General features: G+C 63.2%; 1 protein-coding gene across 1 annotated transcript; it reads right to left on the reverse strand.

Moving 5' to 3' along the window:
• Positions 1-136: 136 nt before the first annotated feature.
• On the reverse strand, positions 137-18,422 carry PCSK7 (proprotein convertase subtilisin/kexin type 7). The gene is made up of 16 exons (XM_083808479.1): positions 18,281-18,422; positions 17,075-17,569; positions 16,567-16,701; positions 15,957-16,122; positions 13,889-13,979; positions 13,349-13,403; positions 11,639-11,777; positions 10,744-10,844; positions 6,408-6,575; positions 5,219-5,326; positions 4,141-4,243; positions 2,504-2,660; positions 2,277-2,371; positions 1,951-2,044; positions 1,514-1,631; positions 137-1,315 (listed from the first exon to the last, which is right to left on the reverse strand). The coding sequence occupies exons 2-16, from the start codon at positions 17,555-17,557 to the stop codon at positions 905-907; spliced, it is 2,424 nt and encodes an 807-aa protein (XP_083664605.1). The 5' UTR covers positions 17,558-17,569; positions 18,281-18,422; the 3' UTR covers positions 137-904.
• Between the last annotated feature and the right edge of the window lie 8 nt (positions 18,423-18,430).

The following is an 18,430-nucleotide window of genomic DNA, read 5'->3' on the forward strand; positions in this document are numbered from 1 at the left end:
TTCCAACCCCTCCGGCCCTTGCCAGGAGCAGCCCTGGCTCCCAGCAGAGCATCCCCCCAGCCCTGGGCACTCGGTGACTCGAGTTCCCAAAGCGAGCAAGCGCTGGGAGGGCAGAGGAGTCACGGCTCGGGGAGAGGAGGGTTTTTAGAAGACTTTATTTGGAAAGCTACACAAAAGGACTTTGCTGTTTAAAAAACAAACCCCCAACTTTAAAAAAATAAACCAGCGAACCCAAAGACACGTGAACAAACCAGCCCTGCTCGCAGACGAGCCGCTGCCAGAGCAACTCGAGCCTCCCTCCCCAGCCCAAGCCAGGCACCGCGCGCAGCCTTGGCGCTCCCCTCGTGCCCCAGCGAGCGGCAGGACACAGACTGGGGGGGGCAGCAGCCACAGCGAGCTCGCGCTGCCACAACACTGCCAGGGGTGCTCTCGTGTCCCCCGAAGCGAGTCCCCAAGCAGGGACACCCCTGGCCCTCCGCCCTCCCTGCAGCATGTGGGAACGGGGGTGTGGGGGAGGCAGCACCCAGCACCCTCGGGGTTGCGTTTACTGCCTGCAGCCTCTGGGCAGGACGATGGAGGAAGCCCCGCTGCCTTCTGCCCCCCCCCAAGCGTACGCCTGCTCGTGTGCTTGCCGGAGAGGACGGGGTGGCGGGGTCAGAGCACAGGGGACAGGGAGCAAGCTCCTCTAGGAACGGGCTTAAGGCTTGCTTTGTTTTCCAGAGCAAGGGAAAGGAAAGCTCCCCTTCCACTGCCAGCAGACTTTCTCCTTGTCTGAGCCACTTCCAACACCCCTTTTCGCAGGACGCAGCGGCAATGGTCCCCGGGGGCTCAGGAAGTCTCTGCTGCCCACGCTCAGGAAGGACGTACCGAGGGGGGGGGACGCAGCCCAAGCCCCCAGCCCCAGCTAGCACGCCTGGTGCTCCCTGCCCTCCGAGAGGAGCTCAGCTGCTGCCTCCCGGCCGAGGTACCCTGCTGCGGCGGGGGCTGCCTCGTGGAAGCCGGCAGCTCTGCTGCTGGTGGGAGGCTTGGGGTGGGTGGGGGTCCAGGACCCCTCCTCCCCCCCGCCCTCCTGGGCAGGCTCCAGCTGCTCGCACTCCATCTCGACATCCTCGGCTTCCTTCTCCCTGTAGAGCGGCACAGACTCCATCTCCAGGCCGTTCTCGAGGGCTCTGTGCTTCCCGCCCTGCTGGTACCATTTGCAGGTGGTGGAGCCGCTGCAGCTCAGGTCAAAGCCCACGTTGTTCCTGGTCAGGCACACCTCCAGCATGTAGTAGAAAGTCCAGAACACAGCAAAGCATCCCAACAGCAGGAGGGTCTGTGGAGGAGGAAGCCCCTTGAGAAACAGCCTCAACTACCCCCACGCTCTGCCCTGTCACCCTGCGCCTCCCGGGGGAGAGGATGCAGTGCCAGTAGGATCAGAGACGCAGGTTTCCCCTTCCCCAGTGACTCCTGCAGAGGGTGGGTACCCCTGCTTCGTGCGCCCCGTGCCTCTCCCCAGCCCCAGCAGGCTCACCTTGAGCGTGTTGGCCGTGACGGTGTAGTGCTGCTCCTCGGGGATCTCCAGCCCCGGAGGGCAGGGCAGGGAGAAGTTGCTGTTCAGGTACTGCCCGCTCATGGCTTCTTCCAGCAGCCTGCAGGACAGAGGCACCAGTGAGGGTCCCGCAGGTTTGGCTGTACCAGGGAGGATCCCAAACGCCCGTGAAGGCTCCGGAGCGCCTTTCACACCACTGGGGGTTGCCAGCTCTGCAACGGAGCTGTTTTGTGCAGCCCAAGGCCCCCCTCTGCCACCTATTGAGGGCAGCCCTGTGCGAGGTGCCAGCTGCGGGGCCGCAGCCCCTCTTCCTCACCCTGCCATCACCTCACCGTGACAGCTCCGGCTCAGAGACCTCTGTAACGTCCCCTAGCCTGCCAGCTCCTGCTCCCCACCAAGACGGGGCTGTGGTCTCCTACCTCTGCCGCTCCTTCATCTCCGCTGGGGACCAGGAGGAGCCGTACAAGGTCAGCTGCCACTGCTTCAAGGTCCCAGGCCTCAGGCTCTCATCTCCTGGAGAAGAAACAGGTTGCACCAGTGGGGAACTCTTCCACCTGGCACTGCGTCAGGCTAACCCGCAGCAAGCAGCCCAGGTGCCGGGCTGGCAGCTCCCCAGGGCACGGCACGGAGCCAGGCGCAGGGGTACGAGGGCACACCCAGCAGCTCCGGGAGGGGATGCTCCCACCTCCGCCGCTCCCAGACCCAGCCTGACCTCGCTGCCACCACCCCCAGCGGCAGGACTCACCGGTGTCCCTGATGACCAGCCTGTAGGTGCCCCGTGCCTCCTCGCCCCAGCATCGCACTGTGGAGAAGGTCCAGTCAGCGAAGCCGTTGGGATCCCTGCCAGAGGGGGGAGGAAGAACCCCCTGAGCGTAACGCAGCCTGAGCTGCGAGGCCGGGCACGTGCCTCGGCCCTGCTGCTCGGGGCTGCTGGGTGCCCTGCCCCGCAGTCCCTGCCCCCCCGGCGCTTACGAGTCCATGCTCCTGGTGGTTCCTATCAGGGACATCATGCCGCTGGGGCAGAAGAGCCTGATCTCCAGGTTGCCGCGGCGGGGGTGTGTGATGGTGACGGTGACTGCCACGTGCTCCAGGGTTCTCATACCGGAGAGCTCCAGGTCGGCGGCGCTGACTGGGAAAGGGGAGGCAGGGTTGGCCGAGGCTGGTGGCTGCTGCCAGCCGGCCCCGAGGTGCTGCCGTGCCACTTAACAGGACACGAACTGCTGCCTCCTCCCGGCTGCCCCCGTGTGTGTGTGTGTGCCGGGGGAGCCAAGCGGCAGGAGCCGGGGCAGTCACCAGCAGCCCACCCAGAGCGCTTTGGCCACTGCAGTGAAATAATTCCTCGTCCCTCACCAGACCATCCCACCCTGCGTTTGCGCAAGCTTTCGGCAACCCCAGAGGCTGCCCCGAACCGCAGCGACACAGGAGCCGGGTTTGGGGAGAGGTCTGGGATGAGAAACCTGGTGGCCGGACTTGACGTGCCGGTCCCAAACCATTCACAGCTCCGCAGACGCTCAGCCCCAGAGCTGCTAATTATAGCAGGGGAAGCCCTGGCACGGCGCGGAGCAGATGGCAGCCCGCGGCCCCTCCCGGCAGCCCTGGCCACGCAGCAGGTGGGTGCAGGTGGGCGCTCCCCGGCCTCCCCCCAGGCAGGAGCACCCCAGGATGGGGCAGCCCCTTCCTGGCGCTTCCCGGGGCTGCGTGGGGAAGGGATAACTCTGGGCCAGGTACCTGGGGGACAGCAGTGCCCCCGGCCGCACATTCCCCTGCACATACTCCTCCAAACTGCCTTTTCTGCCTCTTCCCAGGGCTGCTTTGCTGCCCAGCTGTCAGCTCACAGCTCCATTTAGGGCAAAAGGAGCTGCCTGACCCCCAGCCCTTGCCTCAGGGCTGGAGCAGGGTGTCACCCCTCTGTCCCCTGGGGTCCCGCAGTGCTGGTACCTGCAGGGGAGCCGGGTGGCTGTGTGCTGCCCAGGGGTCTAGCCCGCTGCCATGCGGGGCAGGGGCAGGACAGAAGGAAAGCCTGTGGCCAGCACCCGCCCAGCACCTCCCAGCAAGGAGGGAAGGGAGAGGACCATCTGCGGGGAGACGCTGGCCTGCTGAGCTCCAAACTCCTCCCTGAGGGACCCCTGCGCTTGGGTGCTGCCAAGCCCCAGACCCCTGCCAGGGGGCAGCCAGGGGTGCGGAGGCCCCAGGATGGGACGGGAGCTCCCCAGCTGGGCCCTGGTGCGAGGCCGGGCTGCCCCCGAGCCCGGCTCTCCTTCCCACTGGTAGCAGCCCGAGCATCGCCTTGTTTATGTGGACAGCGGCCGGCCAAGTCGGGAGCTGGAGATTACCTAACATGGACAAAGCCCGAGGAACGGCTCTGGCTGCTGCCCAGCCGGGCCCTGCGCTAGGGCCCTCTGGCTCCTCTGTCCGTGGCGGGGCTTATCGAGGGGGCGCAGACCCAGGGACGGGTCCCCTGGGGAAGGGCAGCGGAAGGAGAGAAGGAAAAGCCCAGGCAGCCCGGCACTTAACCCCTCGGTGGTGTGCCCTGCCAGGCCGTCAGCTGGCTGGCTCTGGGGCCTCGGCGTGCACGAGCGCAGGCTGTGGCGTGGCACGCCTGCTCTTACCGTTCCACGTGGCCTCCAGCTCCTGCGGCAGCAGCGGGATGCTCCTGCCCTCCTTCAGGGCAGGGCTCACGTACGAGGCCAGGTAGGGAACGGACTCCCAGATCTGCCAGGTGAGAGGCAAGAGGAGTTAGCACGAGGTCGCTCCCTCCCTGCAGGCCCACCTCCTCATCTCCCACCACCCCTGCAAGCCTCCTGGCAGTAACACACCTCCTGGAAGTAACACACCTCCTGGCAGTAACACACCTCCTGGCAGTAACACACCTCCTACACGTGGACGTGGGCTGCAGCAAGCACCACAGGGCTGGCGAGGGGCGCCCACGTGTCTAAGAGTGGAAGGAAAGCAACTGCCTGGGGGCTGGAGGTGCTGACTGAGACTCAGGACTCTCCGAAACCAGCACCTGTGGTTTTGTCTCTGCGGCCACCTGAGCGGCTTTGAGCATTTTCTTGAAGCTGTTTTGTTGCAGCACAGAGGGGCAGGACCCACAGCCCTGGGGGAAAAGCAAGCAGCCTGAAAATCCCCGTGAAAGAGGGGGAATTGCTGGCAACCGGCGGCACCCCTGCACACAGCATGGTGCTCTGCGTGTGGGTGAGGACCGAGTGCCAGGGGGTGTGCTCTGCTCTCCAGGCAGCTGGTGGCACAGGGAGCAGGAGGTGGGGATGTCCCTGCCGGATCTCACCACGCCACACCACATCCCCGCAGGCCGTGGGGCAGGATGCTGCCAGCTGGATCCTCAGGGCACGATCCCCTCCCCGGAGCCCGGTGCACAGGGAGGAAGGTGCTGGGGCTGCTGACAAACCTCCCCAAGCTATGAATCAGAGCTGTTGTCTCCCACGAGCAAAGGCTCTCGCCCATGGCTATATATAGTTGTGAGAGAGCAGCAGCTCGGGGGCAGGTTTCAGCCTCATTACTTCATACCAAAAGCAGCCTCGTAGTGAGGGCCGCAGGGGGACAGCCCGAGTGCGGGCCTGGAGTGCAGGAGTCACCCCGCGGTGCTGCCAGGACAGGAACTGTCCCTGCCACCACTGCGGGTCTGCCCTAGGAGCCTGCGGAGCACGCACGGGGCAGGGGCAGGATTACCTTGGCAGCGTTAACCAGCCTCCAGGCGTTCAGCAAGCCAAAGCCGTGCTGATGGCTGTGGCTGAAGCCAGCCTGGTTGGTGTCCCACTTCGCGTGACGATCCTCGTACTGGAAAGAAATGCAGGGCACTCGTTACCTTGGGGGACACCCACGGCCCTGTAAACCCAGAGCAGAAGGAACTGGGCCTGAGGGGAAGGTGGCTCAGAAATCTCCTGCAGCAGCAGGGAAGCAAACCCACATGGCCTTATTAGAAAGAAACAGGTTGACCTTTGTTTGAAACAACTCCCAGGACAAACAGGCTTCCCGGCTCCTCGGAAAGGAAATCAAGCAGCACAAAAGGGCACAAATGCCTCCGCTCTGAAACATGCCAGCTGCTCCCTTCTCCATGCCACCCAAGCCACAGCCTGTGGGATGGCAGAAGCCTCGGGGAAAAGGAACCTAGTCTTTTAAATCAACAAGATTCAGGCCAGGATGGATCTGGGTCCCATCACTTATCAGGTTGTCATACTCTGGCAGTGCTTGCCTGCAGTTGTGGAAAACGCTGCCCTGTGCCAAAGTGTGTTTTCTTTTACGTACAGCATTAGCTGGACACAGATTCCTGCTCCCCAGGAGGGTGCAGAAGAAGCCCTGTCCCCGGCCGAATCAGACAGCTCCGACCAGTTCCCACTCTGCGTCTCCGTCGTGAGCTCCACTGGGTCAGCAGGAGCCGGGCAGCAGGCAGGGCTGAGCGAAAGCAGGGGCTGCGTTTGCTGCTGAGCTCTCTGTTATGTCTGTTTCCAAGAGCTCAACTCTCTGGAGAAAACAAGGCAAGGCCGGAGCAGGGCAGAGCTCCTCTCCTCGCCTTCCCACTGCACAGGGTCTGGCACGGCCGGGCACACCACGTGCTCACGTACACTCCCCAGGTCTGCAGGCAGGCACGGTGAGCCCGTGGCAGACCTGTACAGTGGCAGACAGAGGCATTCCTGGAGCAAATACCCCATTTGTTATCATGACAGCGGAAAATGCCTCTGCCGCATTCCTGGGAGGAACGAGGGGCAAGGGGAGAACGCAATCCATTTGCTGGGAGCCAGACATCGGAGAGATTTATGGAAGGGCAGGCAGACATAAACAGAGATGTGCGGCAGGACCGCGGCCATCCCGCAGCATCCTCGCAGGGAAGCTGCAGCAGGAGGGAGGGCCAGTCGCTCACCTTGGTGGCTGTGAAGACGATGATGTGCTGGACGTCTCGCCAGGTGAGGCACGGCCGCACCTGCAGCATCAGCGCGATCATCCCGGCGGCGAGAGGAGCCGCAGCCGACGTCCCCGTGTGGCCCTCCGTGCACCCCGTGCCCTTCTGCAAATCCCAGTCTGTTGTCACCTTCGGAGACAGAGGGGAGAGGCTTCCTGTCGGGCCGCGCTTTGCCGTGCTGGTGTGCCCCGGGCTGGGAACCGGGCAGCCCACGCTCAGCCTGCAACAACGGCCAGCAAAAGCCCTGGGGGCACAGGGCGGTGCTGGCTGCTCCAGAGGGGCACCGGGAGGAGAGCACTGCCCCCCAAACTATGCCAATGGTGCCAGAGGTGGGGGTTCTGGGGCTCCCCGCCGCTGCCCACAGCTAAGGAATGAGCAGTGTGAGCACGCCGTGCAGGAGGAGGGCCAGCAGCTGCCCTCCTGGCAGGGAACAAGGCAGATGGTGGAGAGCCTGCGAGTGAGCGCAGCCCGGGGACGCTACGTGGAGGCAAGGCTCCTCATTTCCTGCATGAGCACCCCCCAGCAGTGTGCAGGACGGTGCACAAGCTGGTAGGTTTTCTTGACAGCCCCGCAGTGCTGATCTATTGCTCACGCATTACCATCGGCAGTGCTCATGTAATTGCTGCTGCTCTACCGCAAGTCTGGAGAGGAGGAAAAGATCCCCCAAGGGCTGGCTGGAAACATGATGAGGAGGCTCGGAAAACTGGGAGTGGGAGGGGAGAAAACAGAGTCAGCAGTTGTCCTCATTAGGACCAGGCTTCCCCCACCACCCCCCTCCTGCGCTGCCAGGGGCCCCAGGTTATTATTTGCTCAGGATGGTGAAAACCTTCTCCACCTCGGGCTGCCTTTGCTGGGCTGAGAGGACCGTCCTGGGGGAGCAGCAGCAGCGCACCTCCCTGCCCTCCCGGGCAGCCAGCCCAGCCAGGGGAGTGTTTGAATGCTGCCCGCCTCAGGTGAGCAGATGGGAAGCCTCTGAGCAGGGAGAGCAGCGCGGGGTTTGGCGCAGGGATGCCGGAGGAGTCGGAGCGTGGCAGCCCGGGTAGGGGAGCGCACTGCCCCACAGGGTGCTGAGCACCCTGCAGTGTCCCGGTACAAACACAGCACCCCGAGGCTGCCTCCAGGCAAGCCCCCACATGCAAGGCTTTCACACAAAATGAGAGAGGAAGCTCTCAGGATGCCCAAGGATTCCCCCTCCACAGCACGGACGCAGGGACGTGGTCGTAAACCCCCTGCCCGCACACACCACCGCCAATCCGCCTGTCTCCCCGCCGTCCCTGCCGCATCAGCAGCTTCCCCCCAGACAGCAGGGAGGAATTTGCAGCACGCGAGCTTTCCCTCTCTCTGTGGTTGCTGAGATCAGGCTCGGAGACAGAAGGGGCAGCCAGAGATCCCGTCAGCCTCCCTCAGCCTGGAGCAGAACAACAACAAGAGCGGGGCAGCAGCAGGGGGAGGGGGTCAGGGATTAGCTGCTGGAAAGCCTGAAACGTTTCCCAGGCAGTTCCCAGCCAGGCCTCGGGTACGGAGCAAAAACCAGTACCGGGGTGGGAAAGAAAAGGCCCCAGCTTCCCTGCTGAGAGCTTCGTCCCTGTGCTGGGGCTGGGCTGCAGCTCGGTGAGGAAGGGACCTGAGCAACACAAACGTGCCCCTGCTCCAAGGGACGGGTGCCACTTCTCCCCCGGACACACGTCGGAGGTGCCCCAGCGCCACAGAGCCTGGGCCGGGTCTAGAGAAAAGCTTTGGTTTCAGGTCTCATCCCTGGGGGCCTTCGGAGGTGCCACCTCTCAGCTCTGCTGCCCACGCACCAAAAGCAGCACCGGGTCAGGGGCGGGCACCACGCACCCGACACAAATGCTGCAGTTAGGACCAAAATACCAGTTTGGATGAGCCACTGCTGCTTGAGGGAGGCACCGCCTATAGGGAGCCCAAGCTCCCCACAAACACTCCCGGGAGACCCTTGTTTCACCAACAACACATCACAGCCATGAAACGAGGAAAGCAGACGGCTTCTTTTGGAGAGAGGAAGGAGCTGGGTCTGAACTAAGCAGCTCCAGGAGAAACTCAAGGCAGTTTCTGTTCTGGACCTTCCAGGAGGGTTCTGAATTTCAGCTGTGCCCACGGCTCACCTTCTCCGCCGACCACGGCGTCGCCCCAGCACGACTGGGGCTCTGCAGAGGAATCGTACGGGGCTGCAGGAGCGCACAGAGCCTCAAAAGAGGCGAGTGTCCGTCTCCCTCTGCTCTCAGTGGGAGACACCCTGCCCTGCCAAGAGCTGTGGTTTTTGTGGCCTCCCGTGTTTGACGCCGTACCGTTCTGTCAGCTGCTAACGACTTCAGCTTGCGCTCGGACACTGCACGTCCGACAGAGAACACCCTGGGCAGCACAAACTTTCAGTAGGAAATGCAGCTTGTGCCAGAAGCTGTATTAAATTCTTCCCATTAAGGAAACCATACAAAGTTTATAGTCTGGTAGAAGGAAAAAGCCCAGCAGACGGCTGCGGAGAAGTTAACTCTGCCATCCCTAAAGCACAGCTACCAGCAGGCGCTTCGGAGCAGGAGGCTCTCGTCCAGAAAGGGGTGTGTAAGATTTAACATGAAAGGAGCTCATAAAGGATGGATCACATTAGTGCAAAGAAAAAGGATGACGCTCTGGCATGAACTGTTCCTAGGCCACGCACAGCCCCTCATTCTGGAGCCCTGCTGGAACAGCAGCTCCCACGTTACTGCAGCGTTCGAAATGAAAGCGCGTCTGAGACCTCCAAGGCTACTTCTACAGGAGCAGGCTGTGGGAAGATGGACGTGAAACCAAAGACTCGTAACTCCTAATGAGAGCACAGCAACTCCTGGTGGGAGCACAGCCCTTTCTTGGCTGCCGCCGCCTTGTTTCCTAGTGTCAAGTTTCCAAACCAGCTTGGGATGACTGCAGGTATTTCTGAAACAAAAAATTAGCTCCGTTCTGGGTTTCGCTTTCCCCGCTGCACGAGCTGAGCCATTGCTGTGGGCAGGTTGTGCCGTGCTCCGGTTTGGGACTGATTTTTACCGTGGTCCCGGACAAGAGGAGCTGCACGAGAGCCTGCTGAGCCTTACGCAGACGGCTGAGAAAGCCAGGCTCTCCCTGTTCCCCAGCGTGCTTCTGTCCCAGGCTCTCCCCGTTCCCCTGGTTCACCCAGCACGCGGGGCAGCCTGTCTGACAGGTCTGCAGTCGGCGCCTCTTCTACCAGGCACGGAGCCACGGCCACAATTCCCTGCTCACGAGACCATCCCTCATCTGTCCTGCCTGGGAATGCGACGCCCCTCGGTGGCCTGGGCTCCACAGCCCCTGGAGGCATCCGGGGCCAGGGGCAGCACCCAGCCGCAGGGGCTGGTTAGGCTGAGAGCTCGCCGTGGGCACCACCACCGAGGGAGGAACACCCAGGGTCAGGCCTGGGGCTGGTGGAAACAGGCTCGGCTGCTTGGCTCGGGGAAAAAAAGGACATTTTGTTGACAAGAAGTCATTTTTTGGCAAAAAAGGAAAAGCTGATAAAAATATTCAGGAAAAAATCAGCTGGGAGAGGCCCACGTGCCAGAAGAGGGAAGAGCTGTGGCCAAGTAGTTTAAAGAGCCCGATGCTGCTCCTGGCTCTCTGTGGGGGTGACGGGGCTGCCTGGGGGGAGCCCCCACAGAGCCCCCCTGCCCTTCAGAGCCCACGGTGGCACAGGAGCCTCGTTGCAGCCCCATTCTTGCTGTGTACATGGGGCACACACGGATGGGATTGTCTCCTGCTGGCTGTCAGCAGGGCAGCTCCCCAGACGCCACTCCCAGGGACGCAGCGCAGAGGAATTTCTCGGGGGTCACCCAAGTGGCCCCTGTCCCACAGGATGTCTCGCTGCAGTTCCCAGCAGCGCAGGGCAGGGAGATAGGGGCGTGCAATCCCCGTCCCTTTCGGTCTGACGTCCTGCCTGCACTCAGAGGCAGACCTCACAGCTGGGACCTGCATTTGGAGCCAGGCACACGGCGTGCCCAGGAACACCCCTGCTGGGAGAGGGTCGCTGCAGTGCGGGTTACCTGCTGGCAGGCAGTGACGACACCGGGAACAGCCAGAAATAGGAACCTGCCTCTCAGAGCACTGCTTATGTAGGGCCCAGATAAAAAGCGTGTTCATTCCCTGCCTTACAGAGAAGCCCACGACGAGCCTAAGGCCGCTGTGCGGCACTCAGCAGACACAGAGCCTCGTCCCTTGTCTGCACCGGGCTGTTACAGCCCCGCGGCCAGGCGAGGCAGGCAGAGCAGAGGGGAGGACGTGCGCCTCGCGTGCTACTCACGATGCTCCTCATCATCTTGTCCCCACCGCTGAAGGTCACGGCTAACATGGAGGCACACTCCTCGGCATAGAACGGCATGGAGCCCATCTCGTCCACTGCGCCTGGGGAAGAGCAAAGGCAGTGACCATATGGAGCCAGTCTCACCTAACTGCAGGAACTGCACGGTGACGAGCCCCTGGGGACCTGTCCTGCTACCTGTGCCTTTTCCACAGGCTCCCCCACCTGCTACCACAGTCTCTACTTGCGGGTGGGCTCTTCCCTTCCCAAGACAGCGGTGTGCGAGCCCTGCGGTCCTCGCCCCAGCCCAGCTCTGTGAGCACAGCTGACCCTTGGTAAGGCTTTCGGAGCGCTGGGGTTGCTTTCAGCGCAAGCACTGCCGGCAGAGACAGAACCCTGACAAGGCCCGCTGCTGCGAGCGGGGCAGCGAAACCAGACCCAAGGCTGTATTTTTCATGGCCGGAAGATCTACAGGAAAGGCAGCCACAAAAAACAACCCTTCACCGGCCTAAATACTAAACAGATTTTCTACCCCCCATGTAGCTTCTGTCCCCAAGAAAATGGATTAGATGTTTCTGTTCTATCACATGTAACGGGAGTGCTGTATCTCAGGCCATTCCCTGAACACAGCAGCGTGTCTGTCACAGCCTCAGCGACGGATGCCTGAATGCAGGCAACGATTTCTTTGGGCTCCTCTTGCTCTGTAGCTCAAAAGAAAACTGCAGACTTGAGGACGGCAGCCCAGCACCTCTGCACAGTGCCACGTTCATTCCCAGAGGAGAGTTTCCTACATATTCCCACTACCCAGCCAGCCCCCAGCTGGGCAGGTTCTGCACTTTCGAGACGATTTCAGTTCTCCGCGTTGGGAAGGAGCAGGACAGAAGACCCACGCACTCACCTATTGTGACGGTGTAGATGGAGTTGGCATAACCATCGTAGTTGCAGTTGTCGCTGTGCTGCCCCCCATTGCCGCTGGCCACTACGAAAATGCTCCCAAACCCCCTGCGACCTGCGATCACGCCGTGCTGCAGGGCGGCCTGCGGAGAAGAAAGGGCCACGGTTGGGACAGGAACAGAGGTTCTCCCTTCCCCTGGCTCCCCCCGGCACCCGCTGAGGGTTTCTGCCAGGAGGCACGGCTGGCACAGGCGGCCGGGAGCCGCGGGAGGAGCGGGCTGCCCCAAACCTCGCAGCCCCACAGGCACAGGACGTGCTGCACAGCCGTGTCCTGGCATCTCCAGCCGGCAACCAAAAAGCACACTCAGAAATTTCAACAACCAGCCCTGCCAAGTGCTCGGGGTGACAGCGGGGGCAGCCGCAGCCCCTCCAGGCTGTGTTCCACCCCGCCAGCGGAGGCAGGGAGCTGCGGCTGCTACAGCCCCGACCAGACGCTGGGATTCCTGAGCGAGCCGAACAAAGGGAGAGATGCGGCCAACATCTGGGCTGGGGAACTGTTCATCTAGAGTTTACTATAATTTTGAGTGGATTCTGCATTAAAAATAAAAAAGAGGAAAGGGGAAAACAACCTTCCAGGCAATCACAGCACAAAGACTGACCAGATTTTGAACTCCAGAAGAAACACAGCATGCCCACCCCTCCCAGCTCCCAGGGTTCACTCTGGGACTGGCTTTTCTGCAGCACCGATGCCTTCCTGCTGACACAGACGGCCTACGCGTTCCTGGTGCCCCTCTGCAAGGCCTCAGCCCTGACATGCACCGGGGCTTTGCCTTTACTGAGAAACACAATGACATCAGCCCCGCTTGGGAAGCCCATTTTCAGGCTGACACCTTGCACAGATGTCATTCCTGCCTCGAGGAAAGACACGTGTCTGATGGACAAGATAGAAAGCACCCTGCTGGAACCCAACCCTCCTCCTCCGCCCACCTTCAGGGGGTGAAGGCACGTCGTGCATTGGCCAGGAAAGCCAATTCCAGAGTGAAGGGGCTCTCTGCTGCTGCAAAGCAAGCTTTGCTTCTGCTCTGTGTCCCAGAGCTTCTTAGAGCTGTTTCTGCATTCAGGAAGGGAATGAATCGCAGGACTGGAAACCATTCGTCACCTTGAACTGATACCTCAGTTGTCAGCACTGCTCTGCACAGCACAGAGCAGCTCTCTCCTGGTTAGAAAAGTACAGCAGGAGGCTGCCGAGCAAAAGAGAAATCAAGCAGAACCGCATCCCATGAGCAACGCGGAGTCAGTTTTGGGGCTCCCTCCAGTGAGTCCCCTCGCTGCGGGACCTGGGCAGCAGGAGCCATGCACAGGCAGGCTGGCTGTACTCTGCAGGTGATTCTTAGCAAGGGGAATGCTTGGTCTCCTGAGCAGAGCGTCCCTTGGGTTGCAAAAGGTGTCAGAATAACACCACAGGTTGCGAAATAGCACGTTCCTGCTGGAACGAGCCTCTGCTTGGAAAGCTCCTCTAATAGTGCCTGAACACCGCCCTCCCGCAGCAACGTCACCTCTCCCTACCACACAGCGAGGTGCAACACCTCCGCTGGCAGCGATGGGAGCAAACAGACGCAGCAACACCCCTCCCGGCCTGTTCAGGCAGGGAAGGAACCACAAGTGCTGGAGGGCCAGGCCAGGGGCAACTGGTGCTGCTGGAGCTGCTCTGTACCTTGCCCAGCTGATGGGGGCCATCCACGGTTTTCCCATCGTCGTCTGGACCCCAGCTGCAAAGAGAGACACCACGGTGTAACACGAGTCACAAACAGCAACGCTTCCTCCCGTGGAGGCTTGCCCTTAGAATGAGCAACGAGGTGTTGCAATAATGCCCACAGGAGGCTTACAAGGGCATTGCTCCTAAGAGCAGCTACAAAGAGCACCCCACCTCAGGCACCTGGCTGCAGCCCCTCGAGGTCCAGCTGCACAAAGACCCCGAGAAACCGAGTGCAGGGCGAAGGCAGGCACCAAGCCAGCCCTCGCAGCCCTGCCCAAGGGGAGCAGGCGGCTGCTCGGTGCCGTGAAGCACGGAGCTGCCAGCTCGCAGCCCGGCTGCGTGCCTGCCAGGCACGGCACCGAAAGGTGGCAACTGGTTCTGGTGCCTCCTGACTAACTGGAGGAGCTGGTGGGAGCAGTCAGCCACCAACCGTGACCCTCTCCCCAGGCAAAGCAGGGCGTGCAGCATTTTGCTGGGTACCGGTGTGGCCTGGCTCACCTGCAGCTGTAGATGTCGTTGATCTGATAATGCTTGTTGAAGGCGATGGCCTCCATGCTGTCGGTGAGGGGCCCATCCAGCACTCGGATGCCTGCAGACAGAGGACAATAGACGTGGCTGAAGTGGATCAAAGCAAGCTGTGCAAACAGTGCGCACAAATTCCTCGGCGGGTTCACAGGAGGGACACTCGCTCTCCCAGCCTGACCGAACCAGGTCTGGAGCTACAAGCAGAGAGCAGTCTGCGGGGGGAGATTTCAGCCAGGGTCTGGGGGCTGCAGACACATCCTCATGCTCAGCTCCACATCCTCTGCCAGACACGGCTTTTCTGCTAAGCGAGTTGTCCAGTCCCACGGCCAGGACCAAGCTGGTGAGGGGGGACAGGACACCTGAACGCTGGTTGGGCTCACTTCCATGTGCTCCCAAGTCCCCATGCCCAGAGCACTGCCCCCCAGGGGCTTTTTCACATCCCACCCTCAGTTACAGTGCTGCTCTTCAGAGCTGGTCCCTGCCTGGAGCAATTGCAATTCCCCATCCGGGTCACCAAACGGCCAGGCATCGCTCCGGGATGGGCGGCACGCTTGACTGCTGAGGAAAGGGCTCAAGAGATGAGGACACCCCAACCGCTGCGCTCAGACCAGGAGGGCAACCCCACCTGGGGGCTACAGAAGTGCAAACGAAGGCTCGATGCTGAGTTTTCCATGACCCAAACCCTTAATAATTACAGTTTTGCATCACAGTTTCGGCTGGCAAAGAACGTTACGAATGGAAAGCAGGCACACAGCTCAATTAAGCCTATTTATAAACAGCACAACCGCCCACCCATCCCCGCTCTCGCCTGGCGCGGCGCGCGGCATTTCCCTGTCGCATCCGAGCCTTGCCCCGTGGAGGAGCCGCGCGGCCCCGCCAGGGACGAGCTGGCTCTGCCTGCCCCGGCTGGTGCTGTGCTGGCTGCAGCAGTTCCTCGCTGCCGTGGCACGTCTCCCTGTCCCAGCCCAGAGCTCACGTCTCCCCGTCCCAGAGCTCGCGGCTGCCACGCTGCGTCGCCCTGCAGGGCCAGGCGCGCGTTTGGAGAGCCGAAGCCCAAAAGAAACGCCGCGTCCCGCCTCAATAGCCTGGGCTAAACCCTCCCTGCTCCTGCATTGCCAGTGCTGCGGTTAAACCGTGAGCTCGTCCCCCCTCCCGCCAGCCCGGTGTCACTTGCAGCCTCCATCCGCAGCCTCCCCGGCGGGCTGGAGCCCAGGGACTGCGCTGGGACCCGGGCGGCTGCTCGGGAAGCGCCCCACGAGGAGAGCGGCGGGCAGGGCAGGGCAGGGGTGTGGAGCTGCCCTCGGTGCCCCGGGGGAGCCCCAGGCCCCCAGCACCCTCCTGGCACCCCGGGGCCCACCCTGCGCCCCAGCCCGGCCGTCTCTCGGGGCTGGGCCCATCACAGGGACCGTGGCACCACCTGCCGGGTGCGGAGAGAATCACGTCCGCAGCGCTGTCCCCTGCCCTGCCAAGGACACGTCCTGCCAGGCAGACACCCCACCTCCCTCTGCAAAGCGGAGTCGGAGCTCCGGAGGCAGCCAAGGCCACGGCAGCACGTCCCCTGGCTTCGCACAGGACGGTGCAGGGCCCTTCGCACCCTGCATCACCCCCTGCACAAGGCTGGATCGAGACCGCAGGCCCGGGGAGCACGGGGAATTGGGAAAAATCTGCTTCCCTGGTGCCTGCAGACAGCCTGCAGCTCTGCACCGGTGCGGGCACACGTTTGCATCGCTGCACATTCGCTTGGCTTCAGCTGTGTGGTGGGGATGTGCAGCTGCTGCAAGCTCTAGGGGCGGGAAGGCGGCGCTGGGAGGATTTGGGGAGCCCCCCAGCACGCACCTATCCTGCTCTGTCAGTCAGAGGAGCTGAGGCAGATGCAGGTCCCTCCCTCGGAGGGACAAACCAGTCTGGGCAAGGCGCTGGCTGATTCAGAGCCGCCAGTGCCAGGCACCCCTCCCAGGAGCCGTGCCGGGCGGCACAGGGGAGGAGAGGAGAGGAGCGAGGCGTCAGCTCAGCACGTCGGGGCGCTGTCGTGGGCACGTACCTGCGATGCGGCTCCCGTAGGCAACCCCCACCGTGCAAAAGCTGTTGTTGGGCACGGCGGCGATCTCCCCCGCGCAGCGGGTCCCGTGGTGGTTGCCGTTCTCCTCGTCAGGGTGAGGCATAGGGTCAGGGTCGTTGGAGTTCAAGTCATAGCTGCCTTCTGGGCTCTGAAAACAGAGCCACAGTCACAGCTCAGGGACCTGCTCTTCTCTCTTCTGGAAAAGCAGAACTTAAGGGCACTCTGTGAGGCCTGAAACGCGACCTGGAGGTCACAGGAACGTAGAGAGTGCTGCTACACAGGGCTGCAGCTCAAGAGGACTACCTAGTGCTGTGGGAAAGGGACCGACAGAGGCAGCTTTAGCAGCTGCAGTGGGTCAGGAGGAAGCCAGCTCCCACATCCAAGCAGCCACCTACCAGGGGAGCATGGGAATACAAGTGCCGGTAACCCTGCAGCTCGGGTGCAAAGCCCCTGGCCAAGCCTAGGGCAACATCGTGGGCCAGGCTCTGCTGAGCTCTCGCACGCTGGAGGCCTGGGTGAGCCATGTCCCCGCACCCAGCCGCCTGCTGTCCATCTGTCCCTCGCCCCGTCCCTTGGCAGAACCGGCACTCACGTAATTTGGCTGTATGTCTTTGATGGTGTGCTCCACACCGTCGTCCACCACCACCACCGTCACGCCGCGCCCCGTCACGTTCCGCTCCCACACGCCGGTGACGTTGATGTCCTTCCCGGGGCTCTTGCGGTTGTTCTAAGCACCAGAAAGGACAGTGAGAGCAGAGCACGAGCAGGGCAGCGGGTCTGCCCCGAGGACAGGGGCTCCGAGACCTTTCGTGCGCTCTGGCTACGAAGCACGGGACCAGGGCAAGGCTGGGAGTGATGGTCACTAAAGGTTCGCGCAGGCCACTAGGCAGAGTGCTCCCAGCGCGTGGCCAGCACTGGGCAGGATGCTGCCTCCTCCCGTTATCATGGCGAGCACGAGGAGGGCAGGGCGAGCTCTCGGCCTGCTTCCTCCTGGCTGCGAGGAGAGATAGTCGCTGCTTTGCCCACCACGTGACAGCTCGCTTGTAACCACACAAAGGGCCCGAGATCGCTGGCGAGACCGGAGCAGGAAAACCACTCACCAGATGCCACTGCTGGGGGTATTTGGGATCATTAAAGTGCAGGCTGCGTTTGGAGCGTTTCAGAAGCTTCTGTTCCGAATGCCACCGCACGCTGTCATGCTGTGCAAACAAAGTGTCCACCGATCTCCTTATTGCTTCGTGTTCGGGCGTCGTGTGGCTGTCGGGCTGGTAGGCGAAGAGGTAATGGCCCTTGAGCTCCCCGATGCGGCCCATGTTCACCAGCCCCGCAGTCCGGGCCAGCTCTTCTGCCTGCTGCTCCAGTTCCTCCTCCGGCACGTCCAGGCTGACAGCCCACGCCAGCTTGCCGTGCCCGTGTGCCGTGGCCCGGCCGTCAGCGCCGGCAGCGAGCTCTGTGCCGGAGGCGAGTCCGTGCGGCAGCACGAAGGGGATCCAGGCTGCGCTCAGCCAAAGGCACGTGTGGATACAGCGCGTGGCCTCCATCCCGGCACTCCATAGCGGCGCCCTCCGCTTCCGATGCGGCATCAGACAGGCAGGCTGCAAAGAGCAAAGCAAACAGACGGTGAGAGGCTCAGCCACGGCTCCCCAGGAGCCCGGGGTTCGCCGCCGATCCCCCGATCTCCTCCCAGGACAGCGGCAGCGCACGGTGCGGGCACGGACCCTGCACCGCCAGGCCTCGGGGCCCTCCCGGTGAGGCAGCACGGGGAGAGCCGCCGGTTCCCCGGGCTGTGCTCGGGCCTTGCGTGGCGGGGCCGTCAGGGTCCCCCCGCGCCCCGGCTGTCCCCCGGGGAGCACCCGCAGCTTCCTCAGGGCCCAGCCCGCGCCGCAGAAAGCCGAACAGAAGCCGCCGGCACCCGGCTCCCCCGGGACGAACCCTGCGGGAAGCGCCCCGCCGCCCGCACCCCGCTGCCTCCTGCGGGCCCCGGGGGTCGCACCGAGCCCCCTGCCCGCCGCCGCCACCGCCTCCCCGGGGCTCCCCCCCGCACCTCACGGCGGTCACCTCGGCCCCCCCCCCCCCCCCCCCGGCCTCCCGCCCCCCCCGGCCCGGTGTCCCGGTGTCCCGGTGTCGGGCTCCCGCCGGCCCCGAGCCCTCCGCCCTCCTCCCCGCTCGCTCCCAGGCCCGGGGCCAAAGTCCGCGGCGGCGTGGCCGGCCGGGAGCCTGCGGCGGCCCCAGCGGGACGGACGGCGCTGGTACCGGGGGGGGGGGGGCGGTAGGAGGGCCGCCGGTCCCCGCCGGTCCCCGCTCACCGGGCATGGGCCGGCGGCGGCCGCCGGTGCCGCTCCGCTGCCGGTGCCCGCGGCCGCTGACAGCCCCGCCCGGCCTCCGCTCCGCCAGAGGGCGGCCGCCGCTCCACCGCTGCCCCGCCGGCGCCGGCGGCGGAAGGGGCGGCCCGGGGC

The sequence above is a fragment of the Anser anser genome (assembly GCF_964211835.1).
Source record: "Anser anser genome assembly, chromosome: 22".
NCBI lineage: Eukaryota > Metazoa > Chordata > Aves > Anseriformes > Anatidae > Anser > Anser anser.